This window comes from Macaca thibetana, chromosome 7 (genome assembly GCF_024542745.1).
Source record: "Macaca thibetana thibetana isolate TM-01 chromosome 7, ASM2454274v1, whole genome shotgun sequence".
NCBI classification, from domain to species: domain Eukaryota; kingdom Metazoa; phylum Chordata; class Mammalia; order Primates; family Cercopithecidae; genus Macaca; species Macaca thibetana.
In genome coordinates this window covers 78038047-78054868 of record NC_065584.1, presented here as the reverse complement: position 1 = coordinate 78054868, position 16822 = coordinate 78038047, and the positions used below count along the sequence as shown (strand labels likewise).

Here is a 16822-nt window from a genome sequence, read left to right as displayed (position 1 = left end):
CAAAAGACTTTTCACTTCGGGGTTTGTCTTATTCCCCAGTTGACCTGGACAGAATTTCCAGCACTATTGTGTCATTGCTGTTACATCTCCTCCCTGGAGAATCCACTTTATAAGGAGATAAATAACCAAGAAAACTATCAAAGGGAGGAAGAAGTGCTCCAAGCACAATATCCCTACTGAAGTCACAAGTAGGGAAAAGTGGGAGTCTATGGAAACATTCCAATCTATTTGCTGTCTGCATTCTCTTCTCTGAGAAAATGGTTTAGTGTGGCACAAAGAAATTAAAACCACGTTGATACAGTTAGGCTTTGTGTCCCCACCCGAATCTTATCTTGAATTGTAATCCCCACGTGTCGAGGGAGGGAAGTGGTTAAATTATGGAGGTGGTTTTCCCCATGCTGTTCTCATGATGGTGAGTGAATTCTCACAAGATCTGACGGTTTTAGAGACGGTAGTTTTCCCTGAGCTCTCACAGGTACGTCTGCTACTGCCATGTGAAGAAGGTCCTTGCCTCCCCTTCTCCTTCCTGCCACGATTGCAAGTTTCCTGAGCTCTCCCCAACCATGTGGAACTGTGAGTCAATTAAGCATCTTTTCTTTATAAATTACTCAGTCTCATGTAGTGTCTTTATAGCAGTATGAAAATGGACTAATACACAGGTTTACTTGAAAGATAAGAATGGAAAGAGAATATTAACGGTCATAAAAAGGAAATGCTGAAGACACATTTAACATAAGCCATACTTGGGAGAAAAGAGAAATGATGTATATTTTCACATTTAAAGTTTCCACTGTTACAAAACCACCTGCAAAGATAATTGCAACTGAAGTTAGATAAGAGTTGGCTCCATTCAGCCTGTGACACTAGTACAAACACAAAGAAATATAAATTGAGCATTGAAGGCCAGGTCTTATAAAACCTTAATTGCCCAAGGAGTAGCAGGGCTGAGAGGGTGTTGCCTATAATTAATTCTGCTTTCTTAAAAGCAAACAAACAAAAACTTTATCTATGTAATGTACTTTTGACGAAATAATACAGTGACTTAATAAACTCTTGGGGTTTTTATCTTCTGCCTAAATTTCAGAGAAGATAAAATATTGCTACATTGCTAACCAATGTTTTATATCTAAGAGAAATTAATATAACTGGTACAATGCTATACAAAGTCAGTAATTTGCACCTTCTATAAAAGAAAAAAGAAGTTTAATAAAATGGTGTTACCACATATTTTTTTTTCTGGTTTCTGGTTTAGGCACTGAATCTTAGTAGGAGAAAAATACGCTTATAAGGATTTCTTAAATATAGTGACCCTAAGACATTATTTCCATTTTGATCAGAATTGTGAGCTCATGATGGGATCCTGGTGATGCAGTGGCACGGTTATACTGCTTTATATTTTGTATTATAACTATAGAGAAGAAGCTTCAGGGTTTCTTAACTCATTAAAGTTTGAGTATATGAATTAAATATTTACATTTTTAGGAGGAAGAGGATGATAATGGTCTATGATAAACATCATCTCAATGGTTCCTGAAGCTCACTGCTACCTTTGCTGTTACAAATATCAATGGTCCCTGAAATATAAACTCATACTGTAGTAGGAATTCTTTGAACAAGTCCTCAACTATTTCTGTTTACTTATTCAAATTCAAAGGGCTAAATGGTATTGAAATGGCATTAATAGTGACTAAACACTTAGATTCAGACTCTGGTGTTACTCCTACTATCTACAGGACATAGGCAAGTTACAATTTATATTCTATAGCTTCAAATATCTGACTTCTCTACTTTCCAGAGTCATTGTGAAGGAAACAAATTACTTATATAAACTGCTTCAAAAACCTGTCATGTTATGTAAGCAAAGATTTCATGCTTCCTAACTCCTACTTTTCTATGGCTCAAATCTTCTGTGTAGAGAGACTGGATCATCCTCTCAGACAATTTCTTCCATGGTCATAACCCAGAGGAGTATCTCTAGAGTGGCCTGCTGAACCAGGACTCACCAGATGCTCAGAGAGGGAAAAAGTATTCCATGAGAAAGTGAACTTGGGCATGATTTTGGAGAATTATGCTTCATATTAGCATGCATCAAAGGTCTGAAGATTCTTGCAGCAAATAATTCCTTTAAAGTTGTTTAGTCCAACATGTCCCAAAGTTAACAGACCAGGATTCCCTTTTGTGGTATGTTTAATAAGCATACACATCACATTTAAAGGCTGCTTAGAGTGTGAGGAGAAGAAGTAATCTTAATAGTTTGCATTTGGTGTGGAGCTGCTGTGTATAGAAACGGTCTGAGGTGCTTTACAAGCAATAATATATTTTAATTTATGTAAACACCTTACAATATAGGTGCTAGGGTTATCCCCATTTTACAGATGAGGAAACGTGGGCACAGAATGATTACATGTCTTGGCAATGATGTAAGTAGTGAAGAATAGAAAAAGGATATGAACTCATATGTTCTGGCCCTGGAAATTATACTCTATCCTCATGTCTAATGCTTTATTTCCAGAATGAAAACCAAAATAGAATGCATGTAATATTATCACTGTATGATATTTTCATCTAGTAGAAGCTTTTTGTTTGATTAAAAAACAAACAAACAAAAAAATCCTGAAGCCCAAGCCAGGCACGGTGGCTCACACCTGTAATCCCAGCACTTTGGGAGGCTGAGATGGGCGGATCACAAGGTCAGGAGTTCAAGACCAGCCTGGCCAATATGGTGAAACCCTGTCTCTACTAAAAATACAAAAATTAGCCAGGCATGGTGGCATGTGCCTGTAATCCCAGCTACTCTGGAGGCTGAGGCAGGAGAATTACTTGAACCCGGGAGGCGGAGGTTGCAGTGAGCCAAGATTCCAGCCTGGGTGACAGAGCAAGACTCTGCCTCAAAAAAAAAAAAAAAAAAAAAATCCTGAAGCTCAAAGGTTTTGCAACGTGTACAAAATCACGAAGAAAATCAATGGTACTACCTTCCTGAGAAATTAGTTCTTCAGCCCCTCAGATAAGTACCTGAACCATTTGGCAAACACACTGAACAATGTATGAGGGCAAGACTTGTGGTGGGCTAAAGGAAATGCCATCACACTCTCACAATGCTCTAGCTCTCCTGAGAGTTCTATTCATGTTTTCATTTCTCCTTCATCAACTCCATCAAAAATGGTTATTATGTTTGTTTAATTTTACTTCTAAAATATGTCTTGACCTCTCTGCCTCATTTTCAGCTCTTCCGTCATGGCCCGAGAATAGGCCCACGCCTCTTCTGCCTGGACTACAGGGCCAGCTCTCTAATGAGGCTCCCTTCTCTTGATAGTGAGGACCAAATAACTAACTACATGTGAAAACAGCTTTTTGCAAAAGTTATAATACACGACAATCTACTGTAAATCTATAATGAAAGAAGCCCAAGAAAAACATCTCTTTTTTAACCTTAAATGTAAGAAAGAAAGATTCAACATTTATCTCTCAAACTTTTAAAACTGTGACTTTATTTGAGGAATTCTTGTAGTCCTTTTCTAGTCTCTATTTAATGACCTACAAGATCCATACACATACATACATAAACACACACATATACACACTGATAATTATTAGAGATCAAGCCAAAACCAACCAAACAGAGTTTGAGTCACGTAGATGTAGTCCTGTTACTAATTTGTTTGCTAAGGCTGAATTATCAGAATTTGATAGAGGCCCATCAAGAAGAAGGCTTCAAATACATTCCATAACCTTGATTTTACAGTTCAGTACCATACACTTGAACTTGACTTTGGCTTTGGTAAAAAAAAAATTTCCATGTTCAGTGTTTTCCTACTTGGTAAGAATAGTAAGAATGCTAGTCCTTTGTTTAACACACAAAGAGAATTTGCCAGGAGTGGGGATAGGTGGGGTAGGGAACTTTCATGCAGTTGTTATTTTTTTCCTCAATAACCCAATCCATTTACTCATGAGCAATCTTTTCCTGGCTTACTGCGTTTAAATGTACTAGCTCACACTAGTCATGTTTTTCAAAAAGAAAGGGAGGGAGAAAAAAATCAGCAAATTAGCCAGAAGCAGCTTGGTTAGTTTTCACTCCCAAAGCAGTTAAAAGATGATGAAAAGTCTGAGCAGAAAATGATATAAGCAAAGAAAAAAAAATCTTGATGTTGTCTGAAGAAACAAAATTAACCTTGAAATTTTTCCCATTTTTTTCTCTCATTTTTACGGCAGTCCTATGTCAGAAAATGTTCCTGCTGATAGATTGTTAAATATAAAAACAACCAGGTTATGTTTACATCAAACTACAGAGTAAAATTTAATTTGTGATAAGGAAAAGAAAGTTTGGATAAATAAAATTTAACAGTAAAACTACAGGGCTTCAGAAGGAAAATGTCCACAGCTTGTTTATTCCTTTACCCACTGCAGTTTTGGTGAAACTGATGCTTAACTACACCTCCATATATCCCAGGGCAATCAGCACCCTTCCTGGGACTGGGTCAGGAATGAGTATGTAATCCAAGCTCCCCTGCACCTATGGCCTGAAGTGTCCTTGCTGCTATCACTTGCCTTGCCTCAAATTATAACATGGTACAATGCTGCTCACTTGATAGGCCCTAATTTCTCTTATGTGGGCCAAAAGAATGCATAGCAAGAAGACTTGAAGTTCAGCTTATTTTTGAGGATATATCTATAAACAATATTTTACAACAAATTGATATTTTTATAAAATGTTGTATATGTAGTAACTTTATTCTCATAGCCAGTAGTTAATATGTGAACTCATACATATTTATTGAGAACTGCACATCTATGGATAACAAAAGGATGAGGTGGGGAAAATATTGCTGAACAATGGTTAGGCCAGGTGCAAGTTGGATCTGCATTTACTCAGGTAGGCTGGGAACTGTGTGTCCTATGTGGCTCAGGAAAAGAGTGGCAAAAATGGGTGGTAAAGTAATGCAGATTATTAACAGGTATTACAGGCCCTGCCCGGGTATACAAGGTCACTGAAATTTCATCAAAGTGTAGTGTAAGACATGAATATAATAAGCCGCATGCTATGTGGAGAAAAAAGAAATAGAAAAATATAGTCAAAAATGCTAGGGAGTTAATGATTAAAATACAGTGAAAAAGACAGGGAACAGGAATGTGTACTTGGTAGAGATGGACAAGATGGACAGGCTAGAGTAGGAGAAGAGGAGTGCTACCAAGTGGAGATTTTGAAGCTGGAGCCTTGTCTTATTGGTGAAGTCAGGAATGGTACTTTGGGTGACTGATAACAAAAATAAGCAATAAGGAATCTGAGGAATCATAAACATGAATGTTAACAAAACCAAGGATGAATGGGTACTTAAAATGGAAAGTAAGATTAGAAATCTGACACCAATTATTGCATACTTAAGTGGAAATGAGTCTTCAAGGAAAATAAATCACTTCACTGCAAAGATGACATAAATAATTAAATGGCAATGGGAAATCAGAAGAGGGCCATATCACTCAACTCCTCGACTAAGAGTGGAGGAAAATAAGAGGCAAAGCCTCTTGGAAATGGGATATCACCTTCAGGAGAGTCAGGATGCAAGGAAGACATAAAGACTGGGAAAAAGAAAGGAACATCAGGCATTTGATCACAATAGACTCAGGGCCTAAAAAGGCTAAGGGAAAAGAGATAAGAGATATGGGTAAGAAACAGAGTTGTAATACAGGGCGGTGTAATGGTTTAAAAAAACTATTGTAAACATAAACACTTATTGAGCAAATCACAATGTTAAGCAATAGAATGGGAGAGGAGCTGGGAGAACACTGTTGCCGATGGTCATGGGAAAGCACAGGCGATCTAAACGTAATTGTGTGTGTGTGCAATTGATATACATAATTGAATAATTTAAAGGGTCAATGACATTGAGAAAACGGCACTATGTCATTCAAAAGTAGAATTAAACTGTTACAGAATAGCTCCTTTTAAATACCAGCAAAATAGCTGGTAAGAGTAAGGGAGCCATTCTGGAATCTGGTGCTGGGAAAGCAGGTAAGGAAACGGGCTGCTTTTAAATGCTCTGTCAACAACTGTGGCCAGGAAAACAGGAGAGATGGAACATAAAGGGTAGATGGCAGGGGAGGTGGGGCATATGCACAATGAAGTTCTCAATTTGCAAAGATAGGAGAGGAAAAGCAGAAAGCTGTTCTCATGCAGCAAGGGAATTCTAGAGGGCTATATCAGGTCAACACAAGGGAACAGCAGGTCTGGCTCATTAACGCTGGGATAATATGCAAATAGGCAGTCCTCTCCTACATAAATACACCCACACACAGGTTGCATTCAATCTGTCTGCTACTACTCTAAAGTGCTTGATAACAAAAGTAAAATGGAAAGAATAATACATTATATTTAGAAATGCAATTTTAAAAATCCTCATATATTTCTGGACATTGACATAAGGCAAAAGGATTCATAAAACATATTACATTATTTACAAAGCAGCCTAGCTATGAGTTTAATATGAATTATGGCAAGAACTGATCCAGCGCATGATTTCCCTGAATAATTAATTTAGTGTTCAGAAACAGGAAACTTAGAAAACAACATGTCTAGTCTGTAGTTTTGAGAGGTCAGGTGCAGTAAGCAAATGTCAAAAGAGCCAAAGGAAAAAGGAAAACCCAGACAAAGCAAGTGACTTCTTCAAAAAAAATTAATAAAAAACCATCAAAGCTTTTGCTTTTTTAGTTTGTTTATTTAACAACTGGCAACCCTATAGACAATAGAAAAATAATTACTTTTATCTTGCATAAAAGTTGTTTTATAGGATCCACCTACACAATGAAATTGTGGCAATCCCAGGATCTCACACAACAGTAGGCAACCAATAAAGATAAAAAGATAACTAGACTGAATCAAAGCAAAGTGAATAAAACAAAGATAAATTGAATTATAATCAGTGCATCCAATTACTGGGCTCTGAACAAGTTGAGGAACTTGAGGAAATAAAGTTGAGGCTCTGTAATGCTACTGGACTTCCTTTATTCAAAGAGATGGTAAGCAAAGAAGTCAGGAGAGGAGAAAACAGCAAGTCAATCCAAGTTTCTCAATAATTATTATCTTTTTAACAAAAATTAACAATAAAAATGTGGACACATTATCATTGCATTGAGTATCATTGCAAGGATCTCCACTCTAGCTGTTGTTCTCTGGTGCTTTTTAAGAAAGTTAAATACATCCTTTTTTTTTTCTGTTTGGATAGGCACAGTCCTATTACTAACTGCTAAATCCTAAACAAGAAATACAAATGTGAGCAGAGGCAAATGTAGCCATTTCTCAGGGACTGAGTTAACTAGCATCACATGGCATGACCTGACCTGCTCTAACTCCTGGGCTCTGGCTTCCTCCTTGGTCTTGGCTTACGTCACAGCTACTGGACTTTTGACCTTAGTAAGTCAATGGCTTCTTAGCCCTTGTGTTACTTCTTGGCTTCCACACACTCTGTACATTTGCAGCCCTGACAGCTAATTTAGCTTCACTGTTGGTGAGTTTCTTGTTTGCTTCTGCTGCTGTCCAAATGATTCAAGGTGCTGAATGACGCCATCTGTACGTTGCCAGAAGTTGAGAGAGGGCTGGGAGGAAACGTTAAGTCAAGAGACGTGATTGGAGCAGTACTGGGTATGGACACAGCCAATTAAAGGGAAATCTTTTGTTTCCCCTTTTCATGTGGACAGAGCTCCAACATCTCCTCTTGGAGCTGAGTTTGAGATATGCTTTTTATGTTGTCTTAAAAACATATGCCCAAGAATTCTTCAAATACAACTTCTAATCTACGGATAAAGAAAAAGTATAAAAGTATACTACCTGACAAGACCACTTCAATAAGATCGCCTTCCTGGATATCACTGGCCGTTTTCACCAGCTGAAGGATGTTTTCAGAGGTAGGGTCATGACGAAAAAGCAGTATCTTATCATACATTCCATAGAAACCACATTCAGGGAACTGCAAATACAAATACCATGAGAGTGTAAATGTCAAAATCTTTTCAAATATTTTGTTTTAAATATTTCAGGGCACAAATACAAGCTAATTAGAAAAGTTCAAAGTATCTAGATCATTAAAATTTTTTTAATTAAAAAATAAATAAATGGTAGAGTTGATATTGGGAAGACTCCAAATCAGAAAGAAAGAAATCACATAGATCATGGGGGCAGGAATGGTCAAGTGGTTTTCTAATTAGAGAGCAAGAAAACAAGAGAATATGAGATAAGATTAAAATAAGTTCTGGCAGTAAAGTGGTTAAGAAATATAGGTGGGAAGAGGTGTACACCTTCACGTGATTTAGAGCAATCCAATAACATAAAAAATGGGAGTCGCTTCATTCCAATTCTATTACACATAATAATGGCAATTTGTTTGCAAAAAACTGGGTCTGTCTGTTTTGGCATATTCAAAAATAAGAGATGACTCAATAAATCTAAACATATTCTGTATGTGAGCAGTAGCATTATCTAGGTCCTTTGATCAGGAGACCAGGGGAGGCAACCCAACTCTCCCTTCTGCTGCCCCTACTGCATTCCATTCCATTCCGTTTTCATGCAATCTGTCAATCCACAATCTCATGAGCAGTGTAAGAGAAGGTCCATCTGCACAGCATGGAGGGTTTTTGTTAAAGCAAACAACCTAGGCTAATTCATTATGTGAAAAGGGCCCTTTTCTTGTAATGACTTTTTCACACAATTATTGAAGAATGCTATTTCTGCCATAAATTGACATTTGTAATGCAGTGGGAAAAGATGCAAACTCAGGGAAAAAGAAAATTATCTTTCTTTATCCTGGAATTGATGACAGATCTGACACTTACGTCAATATAGGTGGACTTTAAGAAGCTACTGTCGGGGAGGAATGTCCAGAATCTAATACCTTCTGGAGATAAAAACAATACATTATAAACCTCTCTTTCTTTTTCTTAGTCTTAGAATTAGGGGTTAAATTCACATGAATCATTTTGTATGAACTAAAAATAAATATAATGAGAACATCTTAGGAGTCAGTGCTGATGACCAGGCTTAAAACTATTTCTGCATGTCACTTAGTAAAGTTAACTTCCCTAAAAAAACACAACAGCTGAAATGATGTCACTGCTTCCAGTGTGCTAATTAAAAGAATAAAAACTTAGTTCACTTTTTTTTTTTTTAAGAAATATCTCCAATAATACTATTAGAGCACAAGGAAACAAAGGGAAAATAAAAATAACATCTCCACTTTAAAAAACAATGGATACCTCATGTACCATTTAAAAAATCAACTTCATTGAAGAATAAATTACATGAAATAAATTGATATAAGTGGATGAATCTATGAGTTTTGACAAATATAACTACCCATATAACCAAAATCACAATCAAGCCATGAGACATTTTCATCAACCCCAAAAGTTTTATTGCAATCTATGCAACCCACAATCTTAACCTCAGGCACAGATCTACTTTCTGTCACCCTAGTTTACCTTGTCTGGCATAGAATTTCATGTAAATGAAATCATACAATAGGTTATATGTACTCTTTTCTGGCTGGCTGTTTTTGCTTATTATAAAGTTTTTGAGATTCATACATACATTTGAGTTCTTTCTCCTTTTATTATGTATTAGTATTTCATTAAATGGATCTACCATAATTGTTTATCTGTTCACTCACAGATGGACATTGTAGTCTTTTTTTCCAGTTTGCAGCTATTACAAATAAAAATGCAATGAATATTATGTACAAGTGTTTCAGTGGGTACATGTTTCCGTTTCTTGTGGGTAAATATCCAGAAGCAGCATTATTGGGTCATATAATAAATTCATGTTTGAGCTATATGTCTATCTTTAATAAATATAACATCACATTTTATTTATTATTGTAGCTTTATCCTAAGCCTGCAATTCAGGTAGTGAGAGCCTTCCAATGTTTTTTCCTTTTCAAAATTGTTTTGGATATACGACCGCTGAATTTCCATATACATTTTAGAAATGCTTTGTTGATTTCTACAAAAAGTTGTGAATTTATAAAAAGCCCACTCTATCATGTATTTCTTTATAGACCATGCTTTTGCTAATACATCTTTGCAAAACCAAATATAACACAGATTTTCTCCTATATTTTATTCTACAAATTGCATTATTTAAAATTTTACATTTGAGTCTATGATCTACTTTGAGGTAAGTTTTGAATAGGGCAAAATATATGGATTGAGGTTCTTTTTTTTTTTTTTTGCATATTCTGGAAGATTTGTAAGGACTTGGTATTATATCTTCCGTAAACATTTGGTAGAATTCTCTGCTGCAGCCATGTAAGCTTGGATTTTCCTTTGCTGAGGGCTTAAAACTTCATATTCAATATCTGTGTAGTACACTTTAGACTTCAATTTCCTCTTAAGTGACTTTTGGCAGTTTGTTTCTTTTCAGAAAACTATGCATTTCATCCAAGTTGTCAAATTTATTGGCATAAAGTTATTCATGTGATTCCCTTACTACCCTTTTAATGACTATCTAGTTTGTAGTGATATCTCTTCATTAATTTTTATATCCTTTCTTTTTTGTTTGGTCTGGCAAGAAATTTGTCAATCTTATCAATTTTTCAAAAGCTGTAATGAACCAGCTTTTGTTTCATGGAATTTCTCTCTTATTTTTCTATACTTAGTTTCATGGGTTTCTTTTCCTATCTTTATTATTTCCATTCTTTAACTTAACTTTAATTTGTTCTTTTCTTCCTAGATTCTTATAGTGGAAGCTTGTATTATTGATTTGAGACATTTGAGACTTAGTTCTAATATGACCATTTAATGCAATAAATATTTCAGCAATATTTCACAAATTTTGATAAAGCTATGTCTCATTTTCTTTCAGTTCAAAATATTTTCTATCACACCATATATAAAAATAAACTCAAAATAGATTACAGACATAAAGATAAGACCTAAAACTGTAAAATTACTAGAAGATGTGGCAACAATTCCATGACATCGGTATGGGCAATGATTTTTTTTATATGACCTCAAAAGCATAAACAAAAAAAAAGCAAATATAGACAAATGTTAAGACATCAAACGAAAAACCCTCTGCACAGCAAAGGAAACAATCAACAGAGTGATGAGATCATCTGTGGAACAACCCAATGGCAAGAAAACAAATAATCCAATTAAGAAATAGGCAAAAGATCTGAATAGACATGTCTCAAAAGAAGATGTACTAATAGCCAATAGGTATATAAAAAAATAGACATTTCTCAAAAGAAGATATACAAATGGACAACAGGTATATGAAAAAATTGCTCAGCATCACCAATCAGAGAAGTGCAAATTAAAAACACAATATTACCTCAACCCTGTTAAAATGGCTACTATAAAAACAAAATGAACAGATAACAAGTATTGATGAAAATATGGAGAAAAGAGAACCCTGTACACTCTGAGGAATGTAAATAGGTACAGCTACTATAAAAACAGTATGGAGGTTCTTCAAACAACTAAACATATAACTACCATATGATCCAGCAATCTGACTTCTGGATATCCATAAGGAATATCTGGAAGAATTGAAATGAAGATCTCAAAGAGAAAACTGCATTCCCATGTTCACTGCAGCATTATTCACAATAGCCAAGATATGGAATCAACCTTAGTGTCCATCAATGAATAAATATATAAAGAAAATGTGGTGTATTGATACAGAATGGAATACCACTCAACCTCAGAAAGAAATATTAACATTTGGGACATGATTAAACCTGGAGAATAATATGCTAAGTGAAATAAGCCAGGCACATAAAAACAACTACCATATGTGGAATCTTAAAAACCTGAATGCATAAAAGCAGAGAGTAGAATAGTGGTTACCGGGGCTAAACGGTGGGTGAGAAATGGTCAGTGATGTTGGTAAAAGGATATAACATTTAAGTTAGGAGGAATAAGTTCAAGATATCTATTGTATAATGAGGTGACTATAGATAATAACACTATATTGTATTTTTCGAAAGTCACTAAGAGAGTAGAAAAATGTAAGTATACTTACCACAAAAAAAGTAAGTATGTGAGGTATGTATATGTTAACTACTTTGATGTAGCCATTCCACAATGTATACACAGTTCAAAACACGATGTTGCATATGGTAAATATACATAAGTTTTGTCAACTAAAACAATTAATTAATTTTAAATATATATAGTCTAAATTCCCTTGTGAATTTCTCTTTAACCCATGGGTTATTCAGAAGAGTGTTGTGTAATTTCCAAATACTCAAGAGATTTTTCCAGATATCTTTATGTTCTTAATTCCTCATTTAATTCTGCTAAGGTCCAAATCCTATTTTGCATAAATCTGACACTTTTACATTTCCTAAGATGTTTTATGGCCCAGGAGGTCAAACTTAGTGAATATTCTATGTGCATTTGGAAATAATGTGTATTCTGTTGTTGTTGGGTGGCAAGTTCTATAAATATCAATTAGATTAAGTTGATTGATAGTTTTTCAGATTTTCTATTTGCTTAATAATTTTCTGTTTGTTCTACAAATTAATGACAAATATTGACAAATATTGATGTCTTCACATATACTTGTAGATTTTTTTTTTCTCTTTTTCCTTTCAATTCTATTATTTGCTTTAAGTATTCTGAAGTTCTGCTCTTAGGTGTATAAACATGAAACTTGGTACATTTTCTTGAATAATTTATCCGTTTCATAATATGTGGTGTCCCTCTTTATATCTGGCATTATTTATTGTCCTTCATGAACATATAACCATTTTAAACTTCTAAGAATTAATGTTTCCATGGCACTGTGTTGTCATTCTTCTAATCCCTGTGTCTTTATAAAGTTGTTGTACACAACATATATATATATATATATATATATATGTCTCCCTCATCTTTTTGTGCAGTCTGACAATCTCTACCTTTTTTTTTTTTTTTTTTGAGACCAAGTCTCACTCTGTTGCCCAAGTCTCACTCTGTTGCAATGGTGCAATCTCGGCTCACAGCATCCTCCAACTCCTGGGTTCAAGTGATTCTCCTGCCTCTGCCTCCCGAGCAGCTGGGATTGCAGGCATGCACAATACGCCTGGCTAATTTTTGCATTTTTAGTAGAGATGGGGTTTCACCATGTTGGCCAGGCTGGTCTTGAACTCCTGACCTCAGGTGATCCATTCACCTTTGCCTCCCAAAGTGCTGGGATTACAGGCATGAGCCATGGCACCCAGCCAACAATCTTTACCTTTTAACTTGTTTCTATCGTTTATATTTTAATGTATATGCAATTAAGGATACTATCTTACCAATTTTTTTCTGTTTGTTACATCTGTTTTTTTGTTGTTACTTTTTTTCCTTTTCTATATTATTTGATATTATTTGTTGGTACTTTACTTCTTTTTATCTTCTCTCCTGGTTTATTACCCAGTTGTACTTCCTTGGATAATTATCCTATTTCACATACAATACAATGACCTTAAAACTGTATATTTTCATTTCTCCTCTTCCTTCCTTTATGTTATTTTTCTGTCTTTTACATACACAAATGTTAAAAAAAAACAAAATAGAATGGTATTTTTGCTTTAAATAATTAATTACCTTTAAAATAATTCTTAAAAAAGTATCTCATTTTACTATTTCTGTCTCACTCTTTATGGATTTGTATAGATCCAGGTTTTCACATGGTATCATTTTCTTCAATCTGATGAATTTTCTTTAGTATTTCATATAAGCTGGATGGCAAACACTTTTCTCAGATTTTCTCTCTGAAAGTTTTTATCTCATCTTTTTTTGGAAAGCTATTTTTGTTGTATATAGAGTTGTATGTTAATGTTTTTAGCTCTTTAAAATATAATTCCCTTGTCTCCTGCTTTGAATTATTTCTGATGAGAAGTGTGCGTTATCTGTTCCCCTGTATGCAATGTTTTTTTCTTCCCTAATTAGTTTACAGTTTTAATCTTCATCAATGACTTTAAACAATTTGATAGTGATGTGCCTTTAAGTGTTTTTTTTTTTTTTTTTTTTTTTTTTTCAGTTTATCTTGGTTGAGGTTCACTGTGCTTTAATCTATAGATTTATACATTTCATGACATTTAGAAAATTTTCACCATTGTTTTTGTCTTTAAGGGGGGTTCAGTTTGGATTATTTCTATTGCTATGCGTTCACTGATATTTTCTTTTCTTTTCTTTTTTTTGAGACAGAATATCACTCTGTCACCCAGGCTGTAGTGCAGTGGCGCAATCTTGGCTCACTGCAAGCTCCGTCTCCCAGGTTCATGCCATTCTGCTGCCTCAGCTTTCCAAGTAGCTGGGACTACAGGCGCCTGCCACCACGCCCAGCTAATTTTTCGTATTTTTAGTAGAGACCGGTTTTCACTATGTTAGCCAGGATGGTCTCAATCTCCTGGCCTCATGATCTGCCCACCTTGGCCTCCCAAAGTGCTGGGACTACAGGCGTGAGCCACCATGCCCAGCCAGTTTGCTGATATTTTCTACTATAATGTCTAATCTGCCATTTAAATATATAGTGTTAGTCGGTTCTCACGCTGCTATAAAGAAATACCTGAGGCTGGTTAATTTCTAAAGAAAAGAGGTTTAATTGACTCAGTTCAGCATGGCTTGGGAGGCCTCAGGAAATTTACAATCATGGCAAAGGTGAAGGGGAAGGCAAGACACCTTCTTCACAAGGTGGCAGGAAGGAGAAGCGCTGAGTGAAGGGAAAGAACCCTTATAAAATCATCAGATCTCATAAGAACTCACTCACTATCATGAGAACAGCATGGGAGAAACTGCCCCCATGATTAAATTACCTCCACCCAGTAATCCCTTGACACGTGGGGATTATGGGGATCACAATTCAAGATGAGATTTGGGTGGGGACACAGAGCCTAATCATATATACCCAGTAAACTTATCATATAACTATGTTTTTCAGTTCTAAAAGTTGTGTTTGGTTCTTTTTTTTTTTTTTTTTTTTTTTTTTTTTTTTTTTTTTTTTTTTTGAGACGGAGTCTCGCTCTGTCGCCCAGGCTGGAGTGCAGTGGCCAGATCTCAGCTCACGGCAAGCTCCGCCTCCCGGGTTCACGCCATTCTCCTGCCTCAGCCTCCCGAGTAGTTGGGACTACAGGCGTACCGCGCCCGGCTAGTTTTCTGTATTTTTTAGTAGAGACGGGGTTTCACCGTGTTAGCCAGGATGGTCTCGATCTCCTGACCTCGTGATCCGCCCGTCTCGGCCTCCCAAAGTGCTGGGATTACAGGCTTGAGCCACCGCGCCCGGCCGTGTTTGGTTCTTTTTTTTTTTTTTTTTTTTTTTTTTTTTTTTTTTTTTTTTTTTTTTTTTTTTTTTTGAGACGGAGTCTCACGCTGTTGCCCAGGCTGGAGTGCAGTGGCGCGATCTTTCACTGCAAGCTCCGCCTCCTGGGTTCACGCCATTCTCCTGCCTCAGCCTCCTGAGTAGCTGGGACTACAGGCGCCCGCCGCCCCGCGCCCGGCTAATTTTTTGTATTTTTAGTAGAGACGGGGTTTCACTGTGGTCTCGATCTCCTGACCTTGTGATCCGCCCGCCTCAGCCTCCCAAAAGTCTGGATTACAGGCTTTGCCACCGCGCCCGGCTTGGTTCTTTTATATGTGTTCCATTTCTCTCCTTAGTATGTTCATGTTTTCATTTAAATCCTTGATTTATTTTTCCATCAAGTCTATCACCTTTACCGTTTCTGGTCTGTTTCCATTAACTGTTTATATTCTGGTTTTGAGTCATATTTTCCTGCTTTTGTTGTTGTTGTTGTTGTTGTTGTTTTTGAGTCGGAGTCTAGCTCTGTTGCTCAGGCTGGAGTGCAATGGCGCGATCTTGGCTCACTGCAACCACCACCTCCCAGGTTCAAGCAATTCTCCTGCCTCGGCCTCCCGAATAACTGGAATTACAGGTGCCCGCCACACGCCTGGCTAATTTTTGTATTTTTAGTAGAGAGGGGTTTCACCATACTGGCCAGGCTGTTCTCTTCAAGCTAGTCTCAAACTCCTGACCTTGTGATCCGCCCGCCTTGACCTCCCAAAGTGCTGGGATTACAGGTGTGAGCCACTGTGTCCAGCCTCCTGCTTTTTTGTATGTGTAAGTTAGATGCCAGATATTATAAATTAATATGAGCAGTTGGACTTTGTTGTCTTCTTTTAATGGATATTGATATTTGTCTTGGCAGAACATTAAGTTAATTGCAGATCAGTTTTATCCTTTCAAGGCCTATTTTTAAGCTTTGTTAGGACAGCTCTATAGCAGTCTTTGTTGTGGGGATAGTTTATTCCTAGTACTAACGACTCTTTGAATATCTCTAAATATTCTCCCAAGTGTTTAGTGAACTTTCTCCTATTTTCTTGATAGAAACTCAAATGCCTCTCAGCCCTACGAGAGCCCTAGGAAGAGGTCATTTCACAGATTACCAACAACTGCTCTTTCTCCTGCTTTAGAGTTCCACCCTATGCATACACAGATTTGTATTCAGTCAAATAATAAACCAGATCCTTACACAGATTTCTGGAGCTCTTTCTTTGTGTAAGTCCAACCTTTCCATTATTATTCCCCCAAAATCCTGTTGGCTTGGCCTCCCTGAGCTCTTATCTCTGTCATCTTTAAGCAGCGAGACAATTAGGCTCTGCTTGGGTTCTCCCTTTCTATGCTACACTCTGGTCCTGCTGCGAGGCAGGAAGCTCGGGTGTTTGCAGTACTTACTTGTTTGTTTCCCTTTTCTGAGGGATCACATTACTGCACGGTGTGTTGGCCAATGTCTAAAACAGTATTTTATAAATTCTGTATTGTTTACCTATTTGTTTAGAGCAAGAGGGCATGTCCCAAACCAGTTACTGCTCA

The 16822-nt window shown here is 36.5% G+C and overlaps 1 protein-coding gene across 4 annotated transcripts in view; it reads right to left on the bottom strand.

The window, feature by feature from the left end:
- Positions 1–16822, bottom strand: part of PRKD1 (protein kinase D1) — a 372587-nt gene that overhangs the window by 150826 nt on the left and 204939 nt on the right. For all 4 annotated transcript variants that reach the window (XM_050798342.1, XM_050798343.1, XM_050798345.1 and 1 more), the window contains exon 2: positions 7820–7958. In XM_050798342.1, the coding sequence (XP_050654299.1) occupies positions 7820–7958 (139 nt within the window). The remainder of the gene's footprint in view (positions 1–7819; positions 7959–16822) is intronic.